Source organism: Rana temporaria, chromosome 7 (genome assembly GCF_905171775.1).
Source record: "Rana temporaria chromosome 7, aRanTem1.1, whole genome shotgun sequence".
NCBI lineage: Eukaryota > Metazoa > Chordata > Amphibia > Anura > Ranidae > Rana > Rana temporaria.
The window spans coordinates 135,271,278-135,296,537 of NC_053495.1; the positions used below are offsets into that span (position 1 = coordinate 135,271,278).

Genomic DNA, 25,260 nt, shown 5'->3' on the forward strand with positions numbered 1-25,260 from the left:
AAGCATAGGTGAAAAGTAACCATGGTAATGATGTAAAAAAAAAAGCTGGAGCTTCATCTGTTGACTGGATAGAAGGTTTCAAAATATCAAACAATATAAAATAAATTAATTTGAAAAAGAACAATATTTGAAATTAGGGATGCACGATGCCACTTTTTTAACACAGAGTACAAGTACCGATACTTTACCTTAGGTACTCACTGATACCAATTACTGATACCTATTATGTACCTATTATACCTATTACATGTTGTTATGGAGTTGGGTGGTGGCAGGGTGGGAGTAGAGGGTAAGTGAGGGCAAGGTAGTTGAGGGTGGGGTGAAATAGGGATGGTGGGGTGGGAGAGTTGGGATGGGAAAAGCTGTGATTGCTGGGGGGGAAGGGGATGGGGATAGGAGGGTTATTGGGAGGCAACAGGCAGAAGTGACAACAGAGCCTGCAGGCATGGTACAGGAGACAGACAGAGACTGTGGGCATGGTACAGGAGACAGACAGACTGCATGGTACAAGAGACAGCCAGAGACTGCATGGTACAAGAGACAGCCAGAGACTGCATGGTACAAGAGACAGCCAGAAACTGCAGGCATTGTACAGGAGACAGCCAGAGACTGCAGGCATGGTACAGGAGACAGCCAGAGACTACAGGCATTGTATAGAAGACAACCAGAGACTGCAGGCATGATATAAGAAAACACAAAAGAAAATCGCCTCTGAGTGCAAGTATTTCATGAGTATGTACAACAACATGTATTCCAACACTTGCATGAATGTAAGAGGATAACATGCTCCTGGGTCAGTCCACAGCGTCTCTGGGTGTCCTGTATGATCGGAATCTCCTGCTGGGGTGACCGCGATCTCTGGCAGGATGGGAGAGAGCCTGCACCTCCTCCTCCACCCAGCCAGGGAGAGCCCGGAATCAGAGCTGGAGGAGGGAGGGTATGAAGCGAGGAGACGAGGCATGTGGGCTGTTAGGACAGATGGGCGACCTGCACCTAGAGATGCTACTGGGGGGTGGAGGCGGAGATGGCACTGTCTGGAGAGGAGGAGGAGGCGGTCCGCTCCCTAGCGATGTCACTTCCGGTATCGGTTTCCGGTATCAGAGCATTTTTTCGAGTACCGATACTCACGAAAATGGCTAGTATCGCACCGATACTAGTATCGGTATCAGTGCAACCCTATTTAAAATGCTTTATTATTTAGCCCTGACCATAATAAATTAATAATAATAAAACCACTATACAATTAAAAAAAAAAAAACCTTGTACTGAGTACTATAATAGTTGCGCCATCTGCTTGATAGGTATCTCCAAAAAGAGTCAGCAAACTCACTGTGCTGCCTGTTTTGCCTTATAGGGGCCCAAAAGGACAAAGGAGAGTCAGCACTGTGGTACAAGAGCAGCTACAGTTGATTCTAGCCAGTTCTGGACCACCCCATAGCAGATTTACTGCCATAGGGCAGCCCTCCTGTACAGAATCACGTATATATACGTGATTCTGCATTTCTGCCTACAGGGGGCATGCGCACCGCCGGCGGGACGCTTCTACTCTGTATATTCACACCAGTAGCTGATCTGCCAGTGCTGGGCACTGGATGTCTGCTAGCACTTGCTGATCGTCATAGCAAGGAATAAAATCCATCACTTCTGCTGGTAAAAGAAGCTGATCACTGTATTAGTGTCTCTGGTTCCCAGAAAGTGTCAGTTAGTGTCCAATTGTTCACTAAAATATTGCAGTCCTGTTATAAGTCGCTAATAAATGCCATTACTAGTGTAAAAAAAGCATAAATATATACCATAGTTTGTAGACGCAATATCGTTTACATAAACCAATCAATATGCGCTTATTGGGATTTTTTTTACCAAAACATGTAGCAGAATACATATTGGCCTGAATTTATGAAGAAATTTTATTTAACAAAATAACATAATATAACAAAAAATGTAAAATGTGTTGGTGATCAAATACCACATAAAGAAAAAAAATGACACAAATTTTATTTGAGTTAAAGTAACGCAGTGCTGTATCACAAGAAATGGCCTGGTCATGAAGGGGTAAATCTTCCTAGGCCCAAGTTGGCTAATAAAGATCCCTTGCTGTGTAATAGATCATTCACATCAGTGAATCCACCTGTGTCAGAGTCCAACCCAAGTCTGAAGCTCCCATCTGTGCATGCCGTGCTTCTAAAAGGTCCCAGAATTCCCAAACCCGGGTAAGATTGATGCAAATCCTCCATTATGTATGTCTCACATGCTCCCACCAGACACTGCAGATCACAGCCCACACACAAGAATAAATGGGGCGCTGGATTCCGATTTCTAAAGGTCACTGAAATAGTACCAGGGCACATTGGGTCTGATTCAGAAGAACTTGGGTGTCCCTATGTTGATGGAAGCCCCCTTTAACCAGTCTTGATGTGACAAGGGGTAAGGTGCCACCAGGTTACATCGCCAGGTGGCTCCCCCTTACCTATTTAAGAACTGTTAGACGGCAGAGCAGACCTTCATCGCAGGTGGAGCAGAGCCCTCCTGCCCCAAAGCATCCTCCCATGTTGAGGGCATGTGGCCTGGTATGGTTCAGGAGGGGGGCGTTTGCTCTTCTCCCCTCTTTCCTGGCCTGCCAGGCTGCATGCTCGGATAAAGGTCTAGTATGGACTTTGGAGGGGACCCCACAACTTTTTTTTTGGCATGGGGTTCCCCTTAATATCTATACCAGACCCAAAGGGCCCCCCACGCCATGTTTTTGTATTGCCGGCAAAGGATTTTAGCCAGGAAAATCTATTTAAATTAAATTTTTATATACAGTATGTCAGTTTTGCTGCAGCAGGCCTTATACATACAGTACATAGTACAGATGTGCCACTTAACAGGCAGACTAAGGGGACCCCGCCTCGAGGCACTATATTTAAAGGAATTTTTCATTTTTTGTTTCAGTTTAAGCATCATTAAAATCACTGCTTCTTCAAAAAGTTTGCATTGATACATGTCCCCCAGAGCAGTACCCAGGCCCCCATACTCTTTTTATGTTCTGTAACGTGCATATAAGCCTTCAAAATGGGGACTTTTGATTTTTCAAGTTAGGGTCCAATAGATTTTACTAGGGTTTGAGGTTCAGGTCCAAACTTTTTCCATGTTAGGGAGTTCTGGTAAGTACCGAACCAGGAGGTGTTTGGTCCAACTCGAATGCAAATGTGGATGAACTCAGAAACATCTCAAAATAATCTCAAGGGCTACCTGAAAGCATCTAATGGTTTATTCACACCAGAGCACTGTGATCCCTCCTACTACAAAGTTACTCTTTATATTACAGAAAAACTTGGTAACATTCATTACATGTGTTAAGCCATTCAAAAAAAAGTTGACGGTTCTGAACACCACTGACAGTGCTGGACAGCTTGGTATGCATGTAAATGTGGCATGTGGCAAGTAAAGACATGTGTAATTATAACAAGTGGGTTCATATACTGAGTACTATTATTACTTGCATTAACCACCTACAGTAATAGGAATACAATTTTCTTCATAACACCATTCAAAAAAATTAATTCTGAAGTACCTGTGCTAACTTAATAGCTTTGTAATTGCAGTTATTATTAATGAACTGCGCGTTCCTATTCTAGTTTTTGATTTGTACAGTACCCATGGTTTTTGCTTGACGAAGTTAGTTTTGAATAGAAACTACACAAAAAATTAAGTTCACAAAATTTTAACATAGGTATAAGGATTTTTGTGTAAGTACCTTTAGAAATAACATATGATACACTCCGTTATTAGCATTAACATTATTATTAATATTATTATACATGATTTATATAGCGCCAACAGTTTATGCAGCGCTTTACAATGTAGAGGGAAGACAGCACAATTACAGTACAGTTTAATACAGAAGGTACAGGATGGCCCTGCTTGTAGAGCTTACATTCTAAAAGGGGGGTGGTACAAAAGGTAATACCTGCAGAGAATGATTTGATGGGGGTGGCTCGGGGACAGTTGTTAGGTGGTTGTGAGATAGGCTTCCCTGAATAAATGAGTTTTCAGGGATCTCCTGGACAGGGTAAGGGCTGATCGGACATAACGGGGCGGGGAGTTCCAGAGGATGGGAGAGGCTCTGGAGAAGTCCTGAAGGCGAGCATGGGAAAAGGTAACAAGGGAGCTAGAGAGCAGGAGGTCCTGGGAGGAACGGAGGGGACGATTTGGCCGATATCTGCAGATGAGGTTGGTGATGTTGATGGGGCGATGTTGTGAATGCCCCTGTATGTTGTGGTTAGCATTTTGAATTTTACACGGTGGGGTAATGGAAGCCAATAAAGGTATTGGCAGAGAGGAGCAGCAGTCATGGATCGGTTAGTGAGCTGTATTAGTCTAGCAGGAGAATTCATAATAGACTGAAGGGAGATAGCATGCGTAAGGGTAGGCCATTGGGAAAGAGTTGCAGTAGTCAAGGCGGGAAATAATCAAGGAGTGAATAAGTTGCTTTGTGGTGTCGTTGGTCAGATAGGGTCGAATTCTGGAGATGTTGAGGTGGTTAAGGCGGAAGGATTCCCTGTCATCGGGAACAACTATCAGTGATGTGTCACAGCAATCCACACTCGCTAACAGTTACAAGCACTCCCTAGGACACACTTAACCCCTTCAGCGCCCCCTACAGGTTAACCCCTTCACCGCCAGTGTAATTTTTACAGTAATCAGTGCATTTTTATATCACTGTTTGCTGTAAAAATTACAGTGGTCCCAAAATGGTGTGAAAGTGTCCGATGTGTCTGTCATAATGTCGCAGTCACGATAAAAATCGTGACTGCGATAGTGACTGTGATAGTTTAGGCCGATACGTATTCTTCTACCTATTTTTGGTTAAAATAAATAAAAAATAAGCGTTTATCGATTGGTTTGCACAAAATTTATAGGGCCAAATCCTCAGCCAGGCGGCGTAACTTAACTTTCAGCAGTTAAGTTACACTGACTTAAAGTTTTTACCTAAGTGCCTGATCCACAAAGCACTTACGTAAAAATTTCAAGCAGTGTAACTTAAGTGCCGCCGTCGTAAGGCGTTCCTCCTCTCCGGGGGGCGTTTACAATTTAAATGAGGCGCGCTCCCGCGCCGGCCGTACTGCGCATGCGTGTGACGTCATTTTCCCGACATGCATCGCGCGAACGTAATTGACGCCGGGCGGCTTTGTGGATTGCGACGGGACACTAAAGTTGCGACGGGTGAAAACAAAGACGCGCCGGGAAAACAAATAATTTAAAAAAAAAATGACAGCGTCGCTCAGCATGCATTCCTGAGAGGGAGAACTCCATGCCAATTTTCAAAGAAAAAACCGGCATGGGTTCCCCCCCCAGGAGCATACCAGGCCCTTAGGTCTGTTATGGGTTGTAAGGAGACCCCCCTCCGCCGAAAAATCGACGTAGGGGGTCCCCCTACAATCCATACCAGACCCGTATCCAAAGCACGCTACCCGGCCGGTCAGGAATGGGAGTGGGGACGAGCGAGCGTCCCCCCCCCTCCTGAGCCGTGCCAGGCCGCATGCCCTCAACATGGGGGGGTTGGGTGCTCTGGGGCAGGGGGGCGCACTGCGGGCCCCCCCACCCCAGAGCACCCTGTCCCCATGTTGATGAGGACAGGACCTCTTCCCGACAACCCTTGCCGTTGGTTGTCGGGGTATGCGGGCGGGGGCTTATCGGAATCTGGGAGTCCCCTTTAATAAGGGGGCCCCCAGATACCGGCCCCCCACCCTAAGTGAATGGATATGGGGTACATCGTACCCCTATCCATTCACCTGTAGGCAAAAAGTAAAAGTTAGTAAACACACAACACAAGGCTTTTTTAAAATAATTTATTATTCTGCTCCGGATGCCCCCCCTGTCTTCGTTATTAGCTCAATTACCAGGGGGGGCTTCTTCTTCCACTCTCCGGGGGTCTTCTCCGCTCTCCGGGGGGGGTTTCTTCTTCCGCTCTCCGGGGGGGGTCTTCTCCGCTCTCCGGGGGTCTTCTTCTATCTTCTCCCCTCTTCCGCTGTTGACTCGGCGAACCCCGGTTCTTCTGCAGATGTCCGGTGCCTTCTTCTTCAGCGCTGGCTGCCTGCTATGTTTGTGTGTTAGCTCGATTTCAAACAGGCAGCCGGCGCGGTCTTCTGTGACGTCAGGTTCTTCTCTTCCCTTCTTCCGATGTTGCCTCGTCGCCTGTTGTCGCTGTAATGATGGAAGCGCACCTTGCATCCCATTTATATAGGCACCACCGTCCCATCATGCTCCGGCAGGTACCCACGTGGTGGGTGCACGTGGGTAGGCACCCACCACGTGGGTACCTACCGGAGCATGATGGGACGGTGATGCCTATATAAATGGGATGCAAGGCGCGCTTCCATCATTACAGCGACAACAGGCGACGAGGCAACATCGGAAGAAGGGAAGAGAAGAACCTGACGTCACAGAAGACCGCGCCGGCTGCCTGTTTGAAATCGAGCTAACACACAAACATAGCAGGCAGCCAGCGCTGAAGAAGAAGGCACCGGACATCTGCAGAAGAACCGGGGTTCGCCGAGTCAACAGCGGAAGAGGGGAGAAGATAGAAGAAGACCCCCGGAGAGCGGAGAAGACCCCCCCGGAGAGCGGAAGAAGAAACCCCCCCCGGAGAGCGGAGAAGACCCCCGGAGAGTGGAAGAAGAAGCCCCCCCTGGTAATTGAGCTAATAACGAAGACAGGGGGGCATCCGGAGCAGAATAATAAATTATTTTAAAAAGCCTTGTGTTGTGTGTTTACTAACTTTTACTTTTTGCCTACAGGTGAATGGATAGGGGTACGATGTACCCCATATCCATTCACTTAGGGTGGGGGGCCGGTATCTGGGGGCCCCCTTATTAAAGGGGACTCCCAGATTCCGATAAGCCCCCGCCCGCATACCCCGACAACCAACGGCAAGGGTTGTCGGGAAGAGGTCATGTCCTCATCAACATGGGGACAGGGTGCTCTGGGGTGGGGGGGCCCGCAGTGCGCCCCCCTGCCCCAGAGCACCCAACCCCCCCATGTTGAGGGCATGCGGCCTGGCACGGCTCAGGAGGGGGGGGACGCTCGCTTGTCCCCACTCCCATTCCTGACCGGCCGGGTAGCGTGCTTTGGATACGGGTCTGGTATGGATTGTAGGGGGACCCCCTACGTCGATTTTTCGGCGGAGGGGGGTCTCCTTACAACCTATAACAGACCTACGGACCTGGTATGCTCCTGGGGGGGAACCCATGCCGGTTTGGAATTTACAAATTGCCGTGGAGTTCTCCCTCGGGAATGCATACCAAATGCCGTCGCTTGAATGGGCCTTTACAAGGTGTGACTAACTTTACACTTTGTAAAAGCAGCCCTAGTTTTACACCAGGCAAACTAACACTTACGGCGAAAAAACTAGGCACAAAAGCTTTGAGGATCGCCCTAAGTGCTAATTTGCATACTAGAAGAGGCATTTCGACTCGAAATGCCCCCAGTGGCGGATGCGGTACTGCATCCTAAGATCCGGCAGTGTAAGTCCCTTACAGATGTCGGATCTTCTGCCTAACTTAGGAAAACTGCTTCTGAGGATCAGTTCCAAAGTTAGAACCAGAGATACGACGGCTTACGCCGGAGTATCTCTTTTGTGGATATGGCCCATAGTGTTTACAAAATAGGGGATAGTTTTTTTTTTTAACCTACTAATGGCAGCGATCAGCGATTTTTTTTCGTGACTGCGACATTATGGCGGACACATTTTTGGGACCATTGTCATTTTCACAGCAAAAAATGCATTAAAAATGCATTGTTTACTGTGAAAATTACAATTGCAGTTTGGGAGTTAACCACAAGGGGGCGTTGAAGGGGTTAAGTGTGACCTCATCTGTGTTTCTGACTGTAGGGGGGTGTGGCTGTAGGTGTGACGTCATTGATTGTGGTTCCCTATATTAGGGAACACACGGTCGATGACGGCGCTACAGTGAAGAACGGGGAAGCTGTGTTTACACACAGCTCTCCCCGTTCTTCAGCTCCGGGGACCGATCATGGGACTCCAGCGGTGATCGGGTCCGCGGGTCCCGCGGTCACGGAGCTTCGGACCAGGCCACGGGCGCGTGCCCACGACCCACGGCTGGGCACTTAAAGAGGACATACCTGTACGTGCTTGTGCCCAGCCGTGGCATTCTGCTGACGTATATGTGCAGGAGGCAGTCCTTAAGTGGTTAAACATTGCTAGATCATGAATAAAGTGAATGATGAGCGCAAAAAAATTAATGAATGGTGCACATAGAAAAAATCAATGTGAATGTGAAACGTCCACTGTGAAAAAAGCTCTCTTATAAAAGAGAAAAAAACACCAAAGTGATAATTCATCAATACCACTGTGCTAGAATACAGTGGGTGATAAGCGCAATTAATAAATAGTGCACTATGTGCAATAAAATAATATGAGCAAGATCTGAAAATAAAACAATAAACACAAAACAGTTGTGGCAAAAGTTCATAAGTGACAATTCCTATGTCAATGGAAAAGGAGTGATGGAATATCCCAAATGATGACTAAGTGTCCGTGTATAAGTGATGGAGCAATCCTCATATGCAGCTGGGTTCACAGAGCGCTTACCTCACCAACATGTAAAGACAGCATGGTATCTCCTTAGATGGGGTACGTCCCGGGAAACAATTCCTCCTCAACTTTCTCCCTGCTATGTCAACAGCTGTGGTCCTGTAGATTTTAGAAACAGCGTCCTTCTCACTGTATAGGCGGCTACGGTCTTCACAAAAATGGAGGCTCCGTGTGCAAAAAGCACTCGAGATGACCCAAAATAAAATGGAAAAGGCTCCAATAGTGAAGTATTTCTAAAAGGTTTTATTAAGTCCAAAGAGTAAAACAAAATATTCAGCTTATACAAAGCTGGAACAATAAACGTACAGCGAAAAAAACCGGCTGTGTGGACGGGCTGTGTGGGGGACGTCCACACAGCCGGTTTTTTTTCGCTGTACGTTTATTGTTCCAGCTTTGTATAAGCTGAATATTTTGTTTTACTCTTTGGACTTAATAAAACCTTTTAGAAATACTTCACTATTGGAGCCTTTTCCATTTTATTTTGGGTCATCTCGAGTGCTTTTTGCACACGGAGCCTCCATTTTTGTGAAGACCGTAGCCGCCTATACAGTGAGAAGGACGCTGTTTCTGAAATCTACAGGACCACAGCTGTTGACATAGCAGGGAGAAAGTTGAGGAGGAATTGTTTCCCGGGACGTACCCCATCTAAGGAGATACCATGCTGTCTTTACATGTTGGTGAGGTAAGCGCTCTGTGAGCCCAGCTGCATATGAGGATTGCTCCATCACTTATACACGGACACTTAGTCATCATTTGGGATATTCCATCACTCCTTTTCCATTGACATAGGAATTGTCACTTATGAACTTTTGCCACAACTGTTTTGTGTTTATTGTTTTATTTTCAGATCTTGCTTATATTATTTTATTGCACATAGTGCACTATTTATTAATTGCGCTTATCACCCACAGATAAAACCATATCATATTACACAAAAAAGGTGTTGGACAGTCCATATTAAATGTTATAAGCATGTGGCATCAACGCGTTTCACTATAATAGCTTCTTCAGGATTCTTGCTTGAATCCATCTGAGACAACATCAGATCCTGGCGAAACAGGAAGTGGTGTTGTGTCAGATGGATTAACACCTGGGGTGTACCAATATGACATTTTTCTTCACGTTTCTAATAGTGTGGGTGTTTCAAAATGGCAGGGGATATGGTGTGGTCTGACATGTAGCAGAATACATTTTGACCTAAATTTATAAGATTTATTTCGACTTTTTAGATTTTTTATTGGATATTTTCAACATTTTTAATTTCATTTATATAACAAAAATAAAAAACCCAGTGGTGATCAAATACCACCAAAAGAAAGCTCTCTTTGTGGGTAAAACAATTACCATGCAATTACCAGTTAAAATTAATAGCAAAAATGCTCTAGTCAAAAAAGGGGTAAAACCTTCCCGAGGTCTAGTGGTTAAAGGCTAGGTTGACCTTTGTAAAATAGGTGGACCGTGGGTACAGTGTCAGACTCCTGCAGCTCAGGGAGAGCATCCCAATGAGAGCATGAAACATATGGCATTCACATTGTGCCAAAATTCCTCCCATTATTTGTGTATTACTTCTATATAACCCTTTGTATTATCACTAATAGATAGCCATATGAAGTATTGTTCAGCATCTCTCAATGTATAATAACTACATAGTTACATAGTAGGTGAGGTTAAAAGAAGACCATCAAGTCCAACCTATGTGTATGATTATATGTCAGTATTACATTGTATATCCCTCTGTATGTTGTGGTCGTTCAGGTGCTTATCTAATAGTTTTTTTAAACTATCGATGCCCCCTGCAAAAAACACCGCCTGTGGAAGAGACTTCCACATCCTTGCCGCTCTTACAGCAGAGAACCCTCTACGCCGTTTAAGGTTAAACCTCTTTGCTTCTCATTTTAATGACCACATGTCTTATTAAACTCTCTTCTACAAAAAAAGTTGTATCCCTATTGTGGGGTCACCAGTATGGTATTTGTAAATAGAAATCATATCCCCTCTCAAGCGTCTCTTCTCCAGAGGGGATGAGTTCAGTGCTCCCAACCTTTCAAATTTCAAACAAAATTGGAGGTAAATTCCTCCTAACATTCTTGTGCTGTGTGCAGTTATCCATCCAAACCCAAAATCTCACATTCCCCTCTCCTATTGTGTATCAATTTCCTATCAGATAGTTGCAAAGAAACCTTCTCAGTTGTCAGTTTGTACTGTATCTTTAGAGTTAATCCATCTGCCCCAAACTTTATTCAATTTCTTAGGACAGCCCCTGGATTTATACATAATTTTATATAGCATGACATTGACATTGACCAGGCCTTTCCAGGCAGCTAAGATGAGATGTTCTCTCTTAATCCAGTAGACAGCAATCAGCTTTCTAACATAGTAGAACAGCAATCTTAGTAATGTTCGCATGTTATTACTCATAACCTCATCCTCTATAATGCCTAGGAGTCCCAACAGTGGGCAGATCAAATGTATCAGCAATAAACTGGGTCACTTGTGACTATAGGGGTCACATCCTATTACAATCCCAGACCATGTAAAAAAAGGATCCCTCTGCTGCTAAACATTTATGACAAGCATGGCTGGACTTGGACAAAAATTTGGCCCTGGACTTCATCCAGACTGGCCCACTTTGACAGGTCTCTCCCATGGCGACCGGACAACTCCTGCACCCCCCCCCCCCCCCGGCCACCCATGCCCCCTCTCCCCCTTCACTAGCCACTAGCCGTTCTACTTTATTAGAGTAGAACGGCTGGTATTGGTACTCTTATAGGCAGTACCAGTGGGGAGGCTAGACATTATTTCACCCGGGGCAAAGATTCAGTTCGGTGCTCCCCCTTATGGGACAAGTTTAGGCAGAAGTGAGAAACTCCCAGGCCATAGCTGTTGAGTCAGCTATCTGTCCCCTCCCCCATGCTCCTCTGTCATCCCCCCTGCTCCTCTGGTCCTTCCCCTGATTCTCTGTTCCCCCCCAGGTGAGCGCTGCGGGGAGGGAGAGGAGGTGAGCTCTGCGGGGAGAAAGAGATAGATGAGCGGAGGGGGGGCGGCGGTTCGCTGTCAGTGAAGCCGACCCACTGAGCCATCGGCCCACCGGGAAACTCCCTGTAGTCCCAATGGCCAGTCCATCCCTGATGACAAGTGGGGTTGTCCTTCCTTCCCATTTTATATAATCTCAGCAGAGTGTAGTACATTTCATGCAAGAATATTAGTTGTATCAATTTGTCTCTAGCAGAGATAACTGTGGGCGTATAGGAGGTCAACACATCCCCCCATTGTTCCTCTGTAAGTTCTGGTATAATATTGGTCCATCTTTCTCTAAGTTTCCTTTCCCTTGGGTTTATTCTGTCTATGAGCGTACTATACAGTAGTAGGTAGAGATCAATTTGGTGTGATCGGGGGCATTAAGGAGCTATCAGCCTAAACTGAGGAAAAAAAAGTTTTTTTTATATATATTTTTGGGGGATATTTATTAGCAAAAAGTAAAAAATATTGCATTTTTTTCAAAATTGTCACTCTATTTTTGTTTATATTGCAAAAAATTAAAACCGCAGAGGTGATCAAATACCACCAAAAGAAAGCTCTATTTGTGGGAAGAAAAAAGGGACGTCAATTTTGTTTGGGAGCCATCTCGCACGACCGCGCAATCAGTTAAAGCGACGCAGTGCCGAATCGCAAAACTGGCCAGGTCCTTTACCTGCCTAAAGGTCTGGGTCTTAGGTGGTTAATGTGCAGCCCTGTCTGGCCCTTACAGCAATCCCCTGCCTAGATAACTCTGCATTTTCTAGCATTTTCCAGCCTTGGCCAGTGCTTATTACATTTAGGGAAGTTATGCACGCCCCAGATTTATACCAGCATTTATCTTACGCGTGGAGACAGTGCCAAAGTGTCAATGTTGAATAAAGCAAATTAGGATTTTAAGGCTAAAATGACAGAGTGTTAAATGTGTGGAGATGTGTACGATGGTGACCGAGAGTTAGCCTCTAAAGGATTGAATAGACGAATCACTAAAAAAATCAGCAATTTCATTTTTCCAAATGAAGATTGGATCTGGCAGCTGTAACCAGTTAATGAGATTTAGATTTCCCTTTTAAAAATGGAAAATACAGATGTGTAATGTGTACTGACACAGTTGGGAGAATGTGCTGGCGGTGACTACAGCTAACATCCCAACATACATTCAATGGTAAATGATCAATTAAAGCAGTATTAAACCCACAAGCAAACCTTTATTATACTACAGCTTACTATTTCTTAAAGAGGAAGTAAAGGCAATTTTTTTTCCTCTAAAAAAAAAAACCTGCAAGAGAAAGGCATAATGAGCTAGTATCATAATGCCGGGACACTCAGTGCGCCTGCGTCGTTGTCTATGGCGTGCATGCGCCTTAGGCCTCGTACACACGACCGAGTTTCTCGGCAAAAACCAGCAAGAAACTTGCTGGGAGATATTTTTCTGCCGAGGAAACCGGTCGTGTGTACATTTTCGTCAAGGAAACTGTTGAGAAACTCGACGAGCCAAAAACAGAGCAAGTTCTCTATTCCCTCGATGGGAATGGAGAAACTTGCCTTGTCGAGTTCCTCGACAGCCTAACAAGAAACTCGACGAGGAAAACGATGTGTTTCGCCCGTCGAGTTCCTCGATCGTGTGTACGAGGCTTTAGACATCGGTGCAGTGTTTTCTGCAAATATCTCCTTAACCGTGTAGGTTAAGGAGATATTTCTTGCACCTACAGGTAAGCCTTAACCTAGGCTTACCTGTAGGTGCAAGTTGTAAGAGTGGGTTTACAACCACTTTAAATGTGATGGTTGCATTAGTTTCCATTTTTAGGCTTGCTTTCTTCTATTTTCATCCAGTGAACCATTCATCAAGTCTGTTGTTTTTCACAAGCTCAAGCTCTCCAGCAGAATGTATCAGTTTACATGGATGAGACAAACCATTAACACTGGCAGGAGTGATTAAAATAATCACATTTGTTTTATTCATGTAAAAACCCTTATCTCAACAAGGAAAAAAAAAATAGTTTACTGTAACTGATGATTATGAAGTGTGAGCTGGAATTTGGTATCAACTTGTTAGTGTATCTAAAGCTAGCCATAGATGGTGCAAATTTCTTTCCTGCAGCCACAGGTTGGGACTGGCATGAACTCCTGTTGAAAACTCTGTAGCCATCATTGTTTTAATATAACAACAATATTCAGTGCAGCTTATTGATTTGTATTGATTGCAAATACCATGTTAACTGCAGTAAAGACGTCAGTTCATAAACACATTCCATACAGGAAATCTGTTTGATTACATAAATGTAGCTAAAGCATTTTATATGCTAGGGCTATGTCCAGCTGCCTAGAATTGAGAATGTAGACACACTGGGGTAGATTCAGATAGAATTTACGCCGGCGTATCAATAGATACGCCACGTAGATTCAAATCTGCGCCGGCGTATCTACTTTCTGTATTCAGAAAGCTAGATACGCCGACATTTGCCTAAGATACGACTGGCATAAGTCTCTTATGCCGTCGTATCTTAGGGTGCATTCTGACGCTGGCCACTAGGGGCGCTTCCGTTGTTGTCGGCGTAGAATATGCTAATTACCTAGATACGCCGATTCACAAACGTACGTACGGCCGTCGCAATGTATTTACGTCATTTACGTTAGGCTTTTTCAGCGTAAGGTTGTTCCTGCTATTAGGAGGCGCAGCCAATGTTAGGTATGGACGTCGTTCCCGCTTCTAAATTTGAATTTTTTACGCCGTTTGCGTAAGTCATTCGCGAATAGGGCTGGACGTAATTACGTTCACGTCGAAACCAATATGTTGTTGCGCCGTACTTGGAAGCAATGCACACTGGGATATGTACACGGACAGCGCAAGCGCCGTCCGTAAAAAAACGTCAATCACATCAGGTCATCATACATTTACATAAAACACGCCCCCCCTTCCACATTTGAATTACGCGCGCTTACGCCGGCCCCATTTATGCTACGCCGCCGCAACTTACGGAGCAAGTGCTTTGTGAATACTGCACTTGCTCATGTAAGTTACGGCGGCGTAGCGTAAATACGATACGCTGCGCCGCTGTATCATTGCGCGCCCCTACGTGAATCTACCCCACTATTAGCAACCAAATGTGGAGGTCAGTTATTACAAGTGCAGATGGCAATGCACTTAAAGCTTAAAGTTGTTTTTTCACCTTAATGCATCCTTTGAAAAAGCACCTGGCAGTCACCGGCTCCCCAGCCCCTTTGTTTTACTTACCTGAGCCTGTTCATCTCTTCGGTGCGTCCCCGCCGTCCTCCTCTTCTTGGAGTCCCGGATTTGGTTGGATAGATTGATAGCCACGCAGCCATTGGCTCCCGCTGCTGTCAATCGAATTCAGGCGCAGACGCCGGGGGCGGGGGCGGGTCATATAATTGGCGTCTATAAACGCCAAATGAATGACTCAGGGGAGCACCCACAAGGTAACCCCCTTGGGAGAGTGCTTCTCCTAGGTGGTTATCTAATGCGGGGAGGAGCCGTGAGAGCTGCCGAGGGACCCCAGAAGAGGATGTTCGCGGGCCACTCTGTGCAACGAGCTGCACAGTGGAGGTAAGTATGACATGTTTGTTATTTAAAAAAAAAAAAAACTTTAGTATCACTTTAATTGAACAAGCTGAAGTTAAAAGCTGATTGGTTACTATGCAGAGCTACAAAAGATTCTGAGTGCTCCATTTTTAGTAAATCTCCCCCATCGCACAAGAACTTAAAAGGGAAGTAGGGGTTTGGGCTTTTTTTCAGTTTTATAGTTATCTAGGTGGATTCAGTATCGGACCGATGCTGCATCTGTCCCCCGGTGCCTCTGCACTGAGAACCGAGCGATCAAACTGCTCTCTGCTCTGCTTCTTCCTTGCTCATTGGCACGCAGGGCTGTGCAGGGGGCGGAATGGTCGTCTCAGGCTCTCAGCGACTCGCTGAGAGGCTGAGCCGGGTGTCGGTCCAGGCACCTGACGGATGCCGACTTCATCGTCGCGATAACGCAGTGCCTGGACCGACTTCAGCCCGCTCTCTGATGAAAATGGGTCACAGGAGTGCAAAACAAATTGCATTCCTGTGACCCATAGGAGAAGAACTGCCAAACGACCTTTAAGTCTGTCAAACACGACTCAAATTTTGGCACCTGCTGTTGGTACCACCTGCCTCAAATGACAAATTGAAGGAGCCAGGTGGAAAATGATCTGCCAAATAGTGACACTATCCAATCAGATGTAGTCGCCGGTTGTTCAGTCAGCCTTGGGTGACAGCTGTCTGAATAAAATAGCTGGCAGGGGAAATTTCTCTATCCATGCTGTTTAGTATGGATGGAGAAATCCATTATATTTGTCTTGTTTAGCCTGAGGACTAAATGAGAACTCTATGCATGTAAAGCCTCGTACACACAAAAACCAGCAAGAAAAGTGCTTCTTGCCGAGATTCTTCCCGAGAGGTCCCAGCGCTCACAGCCACTGAGACAAGTAAAAGCTTGTTTAACCCAAAGTGTTAAACATGTTGTCATATCTGACAGTTGAGATAAGTCACACAGTTAATATTCATACAATTCCTAGTGTGGTTCATTTTTCTCCTGGCTTCAATATAAGTTGCATGGGGTACGTATTGTGTAATTACTTGCCTTTGATCTAGTAGCAGCGCTGTGAGCTGTGGTGATTTTTTTTGTTGTTGTGAGCTAATATGTAAAGTGTATGTAAACCTTGTAAACTTCTCTTTTTTTGTTTTTCCTTTTGGTCTTTTAAATATGCTGTATTTGCCGGCGTATAAGACGACTGGGCGTAAAAGACGACCCCCTATTTTTCAAGTGAAAACATAGCTTTTGGGCTATACTCACCCTATAAAATTACCCCCTTCCAAGGCAACACCATTAAAAAAAAAAACATGGATTCCACCACATATTTACCACCGACCATTGCAGCCTCAGCTAACTGTGCCACCATTGCAGCCTCTGCTCACCTGTGCCACCATTGCAGCCTCTGCTCACCTGTGCCCCCATTGCAGACTCAGCTAACTGTGCCACCATTGCAGAGGATCATCACGAGGAAAAGAAAAGCCACGGGGTTGATCGGGAGCCATGCATAGAGCATGGAGGAAGAAAAAGCCGCGGGATTACAGAGCGGATAGTCGGCTGTTACAGCAGAGTTTACATTATAAATGCCTCCGCTCATGATTACACACAGCCCCGCCTCCTGACCTTGCGCCTGTAAGATGGACAGAATGCCATTACAATGCTGGAACGTGTTCTGTCCACCTCACAGGCGCGGGGTCAGGAGGTGGGGCTGTGTATAAACACGAGCGGCCACGGAGGCAAACTCTACTGTAACATCGGGCTATCCGCTCTGTAATCCCATGGCTTTTCTCTTCTTTCATGCTCTCTACATGGCTCCCGATCAACCCCGTATGCCGGCGGTACTCGCGCTCTCCCCCCCCCCCCGCTCCTGCACATCCGGCGGTCTGAAATCCTACTTTGGGCATTTTAAACGCGGCGTAAAAGACGTCCCCTGATTTTTGGGTGTTTTTTTATGTAAAAGGTCGCCTTATACGCCGGAAAATACTGTACAATTGAAAGTGTTTTATTTTATCTGTGTGAAAGACTATCTGTTAATTCAGAGTGCCAATAACTTCCTATGGTGCTCTTTTTTAGTTATATATTTAAGGGAGTCGTGGCAGGGGGTGTGTCCCATGCCTACATACATTTTCTAATAGGTGTCCCTCATTCCCATTTCAGAAAGTTGGGAGGTATGTGAAAAGTTGGAGCTGCAAATACAGGACATGTAAGCCAAGAAATGTCAACATATTACTGAAGTTGCAAGCTGTAATCATGAGTTGCCTTGCTAAGTTTTTAGCAAAGAATGAAATTTCAATTTTTTTTAAACCAAAAATATTAATATGCAAATGTGCGTCATGAAATATATGCACAGATTTGGTCACTATCATGATTCACCCTATGTGTTTATTTACAGACTCCAGAAAGTCTGTTTTCAATTAAACAGAACCTAAGCTCATTTTACTGAGCTTTAGCATTTTGTTTTATATAATGATTTTGTAGTAGTAAAAAATGTCGTTGCTCAAACTCTATCATGTAATGTGTATCATAAAATCATATACAATTTCATACACTGTGGTATATACCATAACATATAAAGTGCATATCTATAGTGCAGTCTATCTACAAGTGCAAGTAAATGACTCTCAAAATATGTGACTTTTCATATTCCAGCAGTGCTGTGTCTGAATGATCATCTATTCCCAAATACAGTGCTTCTCAAGTGAACAAATATAAACTTTGTCGTGTATTTTCCCTCCTTGTGACACCTCTGTGCTCACAGAACTCTCACCTTAGTGTGTAATCAAATGCATTTTTTGATTACAAAGAAAGAATCTAAGGGCGGTGTTCCACCAGTCCTGGCCTGGTTCCTGATCTTTCTAATGTGTTTAGAGGTGTTAGGGTATACCCTTGTTATGGTTCCTTTAAGGCTCCGTCCACCACCCAGTATATTAAATTAAAGCAAAGCGACCTCCCATGGTGTAATAATTTAAAATCACAATATTAATAAAAAAATAGTAACTCTTACATTCAGTTTGGTGAAAAACAATGTAGTATACAGGCTTCCAACATCACTTTTGGTCTGGCAACGCCCTACGTGTTACGTCACGGCACATGACTTTGTGCCCGGATGAAGTCATGTGCTGTAAACAGTGAAAAGCACCCCCTAGAATTTCTAGCTGCCTCTATCTTGAATAAGGGCATATGTTTCATTTAGCATTAACTGCCTGGAACCATTTGCCTTTAGCAGAGGCATGCAGGTAAGAGGATGTATGCAAAAAACGGAAATGTGGCGCAAGAACCTGTGGAGCAACCAATGAATAAAATGAGGTATATGCAATTCTAATGCTAAAGTCCAATAATAAAAGTGTCCAATGAAAGTCCTGGATCAATGAAATGTGGTACAAGTGGCTGTGGGAAACACTTAGCGGCAGCACCTTAAAGCAGAAGCATTGCTCTGAAACGATCAAAAGAAAAAACAGAGTGCGCCAATCTGAGTGCAGTAAGCCCAAATTTAATAGCTGGAGTAAAATAAAATAAATGTACATATACAAAATGCCTACTCACAAATTTGAGGTAGATGGTAGGCACAGAGGATGCGGCGTGCGCTTCAGCGTGGAGCGCAGCGTGCCGTTGTCGCGCCGGAAGTGACGTGCAGGTCCGTGCTGGCCAATAGGATAACGCGTTTCACAGCGTCAGCTGTTTCATCAGATTCATCTAATCCATCTAATGGATCTGATGAAACAGCTGACGCTGTGAAACGCGTTATCCTATTGGCCAGCACGGACCTGCACGTCACTTCCGGCGCGACGACGGCACGCTGCGCTCCACGCTGAAGCGCACGCCGCATCCTCTGTGGCTTTCCGGTGTTCCTGTCCCCTGACACCGATTCCAACCCATCTGCTACAGCTTACATTCCGGCCAAGACCATTGCCCGCCAGCCAAGACCACTGCAGGACTCCAGGCACATATCCATTTGCTGATCGCCCACATCTACCAATTTTGGTCTCTTTGCCTACCATCTACCTCAAATTTGTGAGTAGGCATTTTGTATATGTACATTTATTTTATTTTACTCCAGCTATTAAATTTGGGCTTACTGCACTCAGATTGGCGCACTCTGTTTTTTCTTTAGGTAAGAGGATGTGCTTAGCTGAAAAAGTCCCTCCTCACCTCCTCCAGATGAAAGAAAAAAATGCCATGATAACTCTTGGGATGTGTAACATCATTTTGGACTAGGCCACAAACCAGAGCAACCAAAGAAGTGTAAAAAACGTTTAAAATAGGAAATGATATTACAATGTAAATTTACTTATCTGTTTACTAATGATAGCAGCATAAGGATTAAAAATAGTTAATACTGAATGAGAGAGTTTAGATTTGATTTAAATACTACTGTATTGTATTAAACTTGGGTGGTTAGGTTAGAAAGAGTGCCCAGTGTCCAGGAAACTTGGATGTTTGGTTCTGAAGACGTTTATTAAATGTGTAAACATGTACATCAAGCCAAGGTGTTTTGAGGGAATGGACTTCTTCAGGGCTGTTGTTGCATGCTATTTGATGGGAATGTTTCCAAAAGTAATTAATTGACTGTGAGGTTTCGGAAAGCAGAATGGCAGAGTGCCAGCTAAGGATGCAGAGGCAGCAAAACAGCCATTGAAATTAAGTATACATGTACTAATATTTAGGGTGTAGCATGTAGAATATTACTAATGCAGCAGCATCATGCACACGACCCCCCCACCCAACCCCCACTGTGACATTGGGAGTGGGATCCTCTCCCCGCACACACTGTCACAATCTAAATACAGTGTGTGTCATGTACCTTAGGTGTGAGCCTGATGTGCAGAGGGAGATCTCTCGTACAACCCCCGGCTCGGAGACCACTGGAGTTGAGACAGTGGTGGTAAGAGCACGGTGGGGTAAGAGTGCCTGCAGGGTTCTCTTAGCTGGAAGTGGTGGTGTCAGATGAGAAGCCAAAACAGCTGGTGCAGGAGTGCTGCGGATGCAGGGCAGTGGGTGCAGGTCAGCAGGTGCAGGTCAGCAGGTGCAGGTATGATGTGGATTCAGGGCAGCTGATGCAGGTCAGCAGATGCAGGTCAGCAGATGCAGGTATGCTGTGAATGCAGAGCAGCAGATGCAGGACAGCAGGCTGTAGCAGGGTCACACAAGCCAGGTCATACACAGAAAAGCAATCAGTAAACAGCAGGCAGAGAGTATTCAGAGTGCAGGCTGGGTTTTGGCAACAGGTAATCAGGCCGGCAGACAGGAGAAAGCAGGGTCAAACAAGCCAAAGTTCAGGATTGGAGATAGAAGCGTGGTCAGGAAGCCGGGTCAAACACTGGATCAGATTATAAGCACAGAGTCAGGTTTCAGGGGACAGCTGCAGATCAAACCACAAGGACCTAATGCCCCTGGAGCATCTTTATAGGCCACTAAGCGCCAAAGCACGTCTAACGTGTGCTCATGCGCACATTCGTGCACAATGTCCGTGAATCGCGCATGCGTGTTGGCACACATCTTCTAATGAGGGCAGCACGTTCCTGACAGCGTGACTGTGCAGGGCTCCACCCACACAGCTGTGTCATTCATTCACAGTGATCTGTCAATGAATGAACTACAAGTCCTGTCTGTCTCCATGGCAGATGACTTTTAGTTCTCAATGAACTACCAGGGCCCTCATCAATTCATAGATCTACTGATCATGGGTTAAATACATTACAGTCTCCACAGTAAATAGAAAATAATAAATGCACAATTTTCTACATGCAAAAATCATGAGCATTTATTTTATTTTTTTATAAAGGGTGAACTCCTTTAACCACTTACCGACCGCCCGCCATCGTTATATGTTGGTACAATGCTAAATACCATTGTTATGGCAGCATAAAGCTGCCATTACCTCTGGTTTTTTTAAAACGGCGGATGGTCCTCTTTCGGATTAAACATGGTCTTGCGTCGTATTCGCGGTAAGATCACTTTTATCGGGGGCAGGAGGGGGCCCCCTGGACGCCACGTTCCAGTCATCTCCAGCGCTTATCGAAGCCGTCGGTAGCGGCGGAGACAATCGGGTCCTTTTCCCTGTGAGGCTGGAAGTTGAGAGAGGGAAAGATGGCCCCCACTCGGCTCTATATCATTGGATGATGGAAGCAATGTCAAACGTCACTTCCGCCCAATGCTCTTAAAGGTTTTTTTTTTATTTATTGCATTTAAGTGTAAATGTGAATTCTGAGGTCTTTTTGACCCCAGATCTCACATTAAAGAGGTCATGTTATGCTTTTTTTCTATTACAAGGGATGTTTATATTGCTTGTAATTGTAATAAAAGTGATCCATTTCTTTTATTTTTTTTAATGGACAAATTAAGAATAAAAAGTAAAATAAATAAAAAATATACATTTTTTTATAGTGCCCCGTCCCGCCCAACTTGCGCGCAGAAGCGAACGCATATGTAAGTTGTGCCCGCATATTAAAACGGTGTTCAAACCACACATGTGAAGTATCATCGTGATCGTTAGAGCGAGTGCAATAAATCTAGCAATAGATCTTCTCTGTAACTCAAAACTAGTAACCTGTAGAAATTGTTACATTTCGCCAATGGTGATTTTTAAGTGTCAAAGTTTGTCACCATTCCACGAGCAGGCGCAATTGTGAAGCATGACATGTTGGGTATCAATTTACTCAATATAACATTGTCTTTCACAATATAGAACAACATTGGGCTTACTTTACAGTTGTCTTATTTTTTTTATTCAAAAAGTGTATTTTTTTCCCCAAAAAAATGCGCTTGTAAGACCGCTGTGAAAATACAATGTGACATAAAGTATTGCAACGATCGCCAATTTTAGGGGGGTTCTAAGTCATTTTCTAGCAAAAAAAAAATGATTTTAACTTATAAAAAAACAACTCAAAAAGGGGCTTGCTCCTTAAGTGGTTTAACTACCGGTAATCAATATGAGGTTTAAAAAATACTTTTCCTGTAATCGTTTTTAGACCTTTGTAGCAAAATTAGCTGTGTTTTTAATGGCAAATTTACAGTATTCCTATCTCAGCCCATTCCAGAAAATTTTGTAAAAGATTGATTAACTTAATTTCAAAATGTAAAAAATAAGTCATGGCCACAATTAAGTGCTGTAGGTCTGAATATTCTTAACATATTTTTATTTTCTGCTACTTCAGTGTTTTCCAAAACTGAAAACTCTCATCACAGAGATTTCAAAGATGAATTTCTTCCTGTACTAATAAAGTGTTTTTTTTAGCATAAGTTAACCTACGTTATTGTCACATGAATTCATATGGCTGTATCCATTCACAAGCATATGCTTTTAAATCATATTATGGAACTCATGTCTTGATCCCACCAGACGTTCTCTCCATTATGTATCTTTTATAATAAAATATTTTTCTAAACTTTTGAACATTATTACTATTTTTTGCTGCATTTCAAAGCCCCTTGGGTTACCCTTTCCTTTTTTAAAGTTGTTATCAGGGGTGTGCAGTACCTATAACCCACAGCCAGTATCGCTTTTCCTTTGGTACTAATAAAGTAGACCCAATGGCTAAAATAACATATAATCTTTAACTGCTTGCCGACTCAGCTCTGCTGGGCGAGATCACGTAGCTATACGTCATCTCGCCCAGCAGCCAATAGGTGCATGCGCCGACGAGCGTGCCCGGCGGGGGAACGATCACCGCCGGACACCCGCGATCGCTCGTTACATAGCGAGAACCGGGAGCTGTGTGTGTAAACACACAGCTCCCGGTCCTGTCAGGGGGAGAAATGCCTGACCGTCTGTTCATACAATGTATGAACAGCGATCAGTCATTTCCCCAAATCAGTCCACCCCCCCTTCAGTTAGAACACACCCAGGGAACATATTTAACCCCTTCCTTGCCCCCTAGTGTTAACCCCTTCCCTGCCAGTGGCATTTTTATAGAAAAAGGAAATTTTTAATGATTTACCAAGGGTGGCAGACAGAAATGTAAGCAAATTAATCCTGCTGAACAGAGGCTTATTCTGGCTCGAGCTAATTCATGGATAAGCAAATACCATATTTATCGGCGTATAACACGCGTCGGCATATAACACGCACCCTAATTATAAGGGGGAAGTTTCAGGAAAAAAAACATATATTTTAAATAAACAACTTTGAAGCAAATTAAGGGTCAGTGCCCATGAATGTCCATCTGCAGCCTGATCAATGTCCTCAATGCAGCCTGATCAATGTCCCCAATACAGCCTGATCAATGTCCCCAATGCAGCCTGATCAATGTCCCCAATGCAGCCTGATCAATGTCCTCAATGCAGTCTGATCAATGTCCCAAATGCAGCCTGATCAATGTCCCCAATGCAGCCTGATCAATGTCCCCAATGCAGCCTGATCAATGTCCCCAATGCAGCCCATCAATGCAGTCTGATTTTTACCTTATTTAAACAGCCTGAACTTCAGGAAATCACAGAGCCGTCATCTCTCTCTGTTTACTCGGCTCTCACACACACAGTCCTGCCTCCACCATCGGCATTGGACCAGCTCCTGTGATAGAAAGAACACTGGTCCAATGCAACTGTGCAATAATCATGCTGTCTAATCAGCATCTTGATATGCCACACTTGTGAGGTGGATGGATTATTTCAGCAAATGAGAAGTGCTCACTAACACAGATTAAGCCTAGGTTTACATTGGAGCAATTTGTCATGCGATTTGAGAGATCAAATCACATCACAAGTTGCAGCCTATTGGTGGCAATGACACTGTTCTAATTGGTGTGGCACTGATTTTGCAGTGCCACACCGATTTGCAAAAGTAGATCCTGCACTACTTTTGCCGATTTCAGGTGCTACCTCAATAGACACCTGTGTATAAAGCCACATAGATGTCTATCAAGTAACACCTGAAATCTTGCTTTCCTTGCTACTTTGAAATTGCAAGTGAAGTAGCGCGATTTCAAAGTAGCATCAATGTGAACCAGATTTGCGAACAATATTTGAGCGAAATAGGCCTTTTGTGTACATAGAAAAAGTCATAGATCTTTAAGTTCAGCTCATGATAAATAGGGGCAAACCACGGAAGTGTTGCGTTTTTAATTTTGCTCAGTGTATATTTATATATAAAAAAATAGATATACACACAAATGTAATACATTTTCTTGAAGTTGACTGTTGTGCAAATATTTAAAGTTTTTCTTTTCTTTTTTTAGTTACCTATCCTGGCCTCATCGGTGGTCAGCCTCTACTTCCTGGAGTTAACAGATGTCTTTAAACCAGTTCATTCAGGATTTAGCTGCTATGACAGGAGCCTTAGCATGCCCTACATCGAACCCCACCAAGAATCAATTCCATTTTTGATGTTACTTTGCTTAGCATTTGCTGGACCAGCAGCAACAGTAAGTGTATATATTATTTTTATTTGAAAAGTGCTTTCTCATCATTTTCAGGTAAATTTCATTCTGTTGCCTTTTGCTTTTATAGAGGCTTTAGTCTGTGTGTTTTATGTGATTTATATGGTTTTGGCACTAATGGGCTGTGAGCATAAGGGGAAGATGGATCTCTGAATGTTTATAATCTATGCCCTACTGAGATCACACTTCCAGCCTAGAGAATATTAAAAACAGAGTATTAGCTTGGGTAATTATATTAAAAAGCTGCCTGTTTGATCAATGCCACAAAATAGGGACAAGTCTGGTCCTGCTAAACTCACCCACTTAATAATTCTCTGCTATGTGTTAAATAAAGTCAGCTCCTCCAATCCCAAATTCCTTGATTTCACAAATATCTTTTGGACCTTTGAATGGATTAGTCAGGTTCACTGAAATATCTTTCATCTTCTCCACGACAGACTTTATCCTGTACATATTCCTCTAGTTCCAAAAATTATATTTTACAATTCCACACTTTAAACCGGTTGATGTGGCTGTCAGTCAGAGTTTGGTACCATACTGCACACTTTTCCTCATTATGGGAATATTATGGGCACCGTTGAGACCAGATAAAGGAAAAATAAGCTGTCTGATCTTTGAAGGCTTTGTGTCACGTACCTGGTTGGGGGCCGAATTGATGATAGGGCTTCTCTTGTGGCTGAGCACTGAGCACTTCTGGAAGTGA

The 25,260-nt window shown here is 44.2% G+C and overlaps 1 protein-coding gene across 1 annotated transcript in view; it reads left to right on the forward strand.

Moving 5' to 3' along the window:
• The window catches only part of PLPPR4 (phospholipid phosphatase related 4), a 176,895-nt gene that overhangs the window by 52,415 nt on the left and 99,220 nt on the right, over positions 1-25,260 (forward strand). Inside the window, exon 2 of the mRNA XM_040359986.1 lies at positions 24,357-24,542. Within this exon, the coding sequence (XP_040215920.1) occupies positions 24,357-24,542 (186 nt within the window). The remainder of the gene's footprint in view (positions 1-24,356; positions 24,543-25,260) is intronic.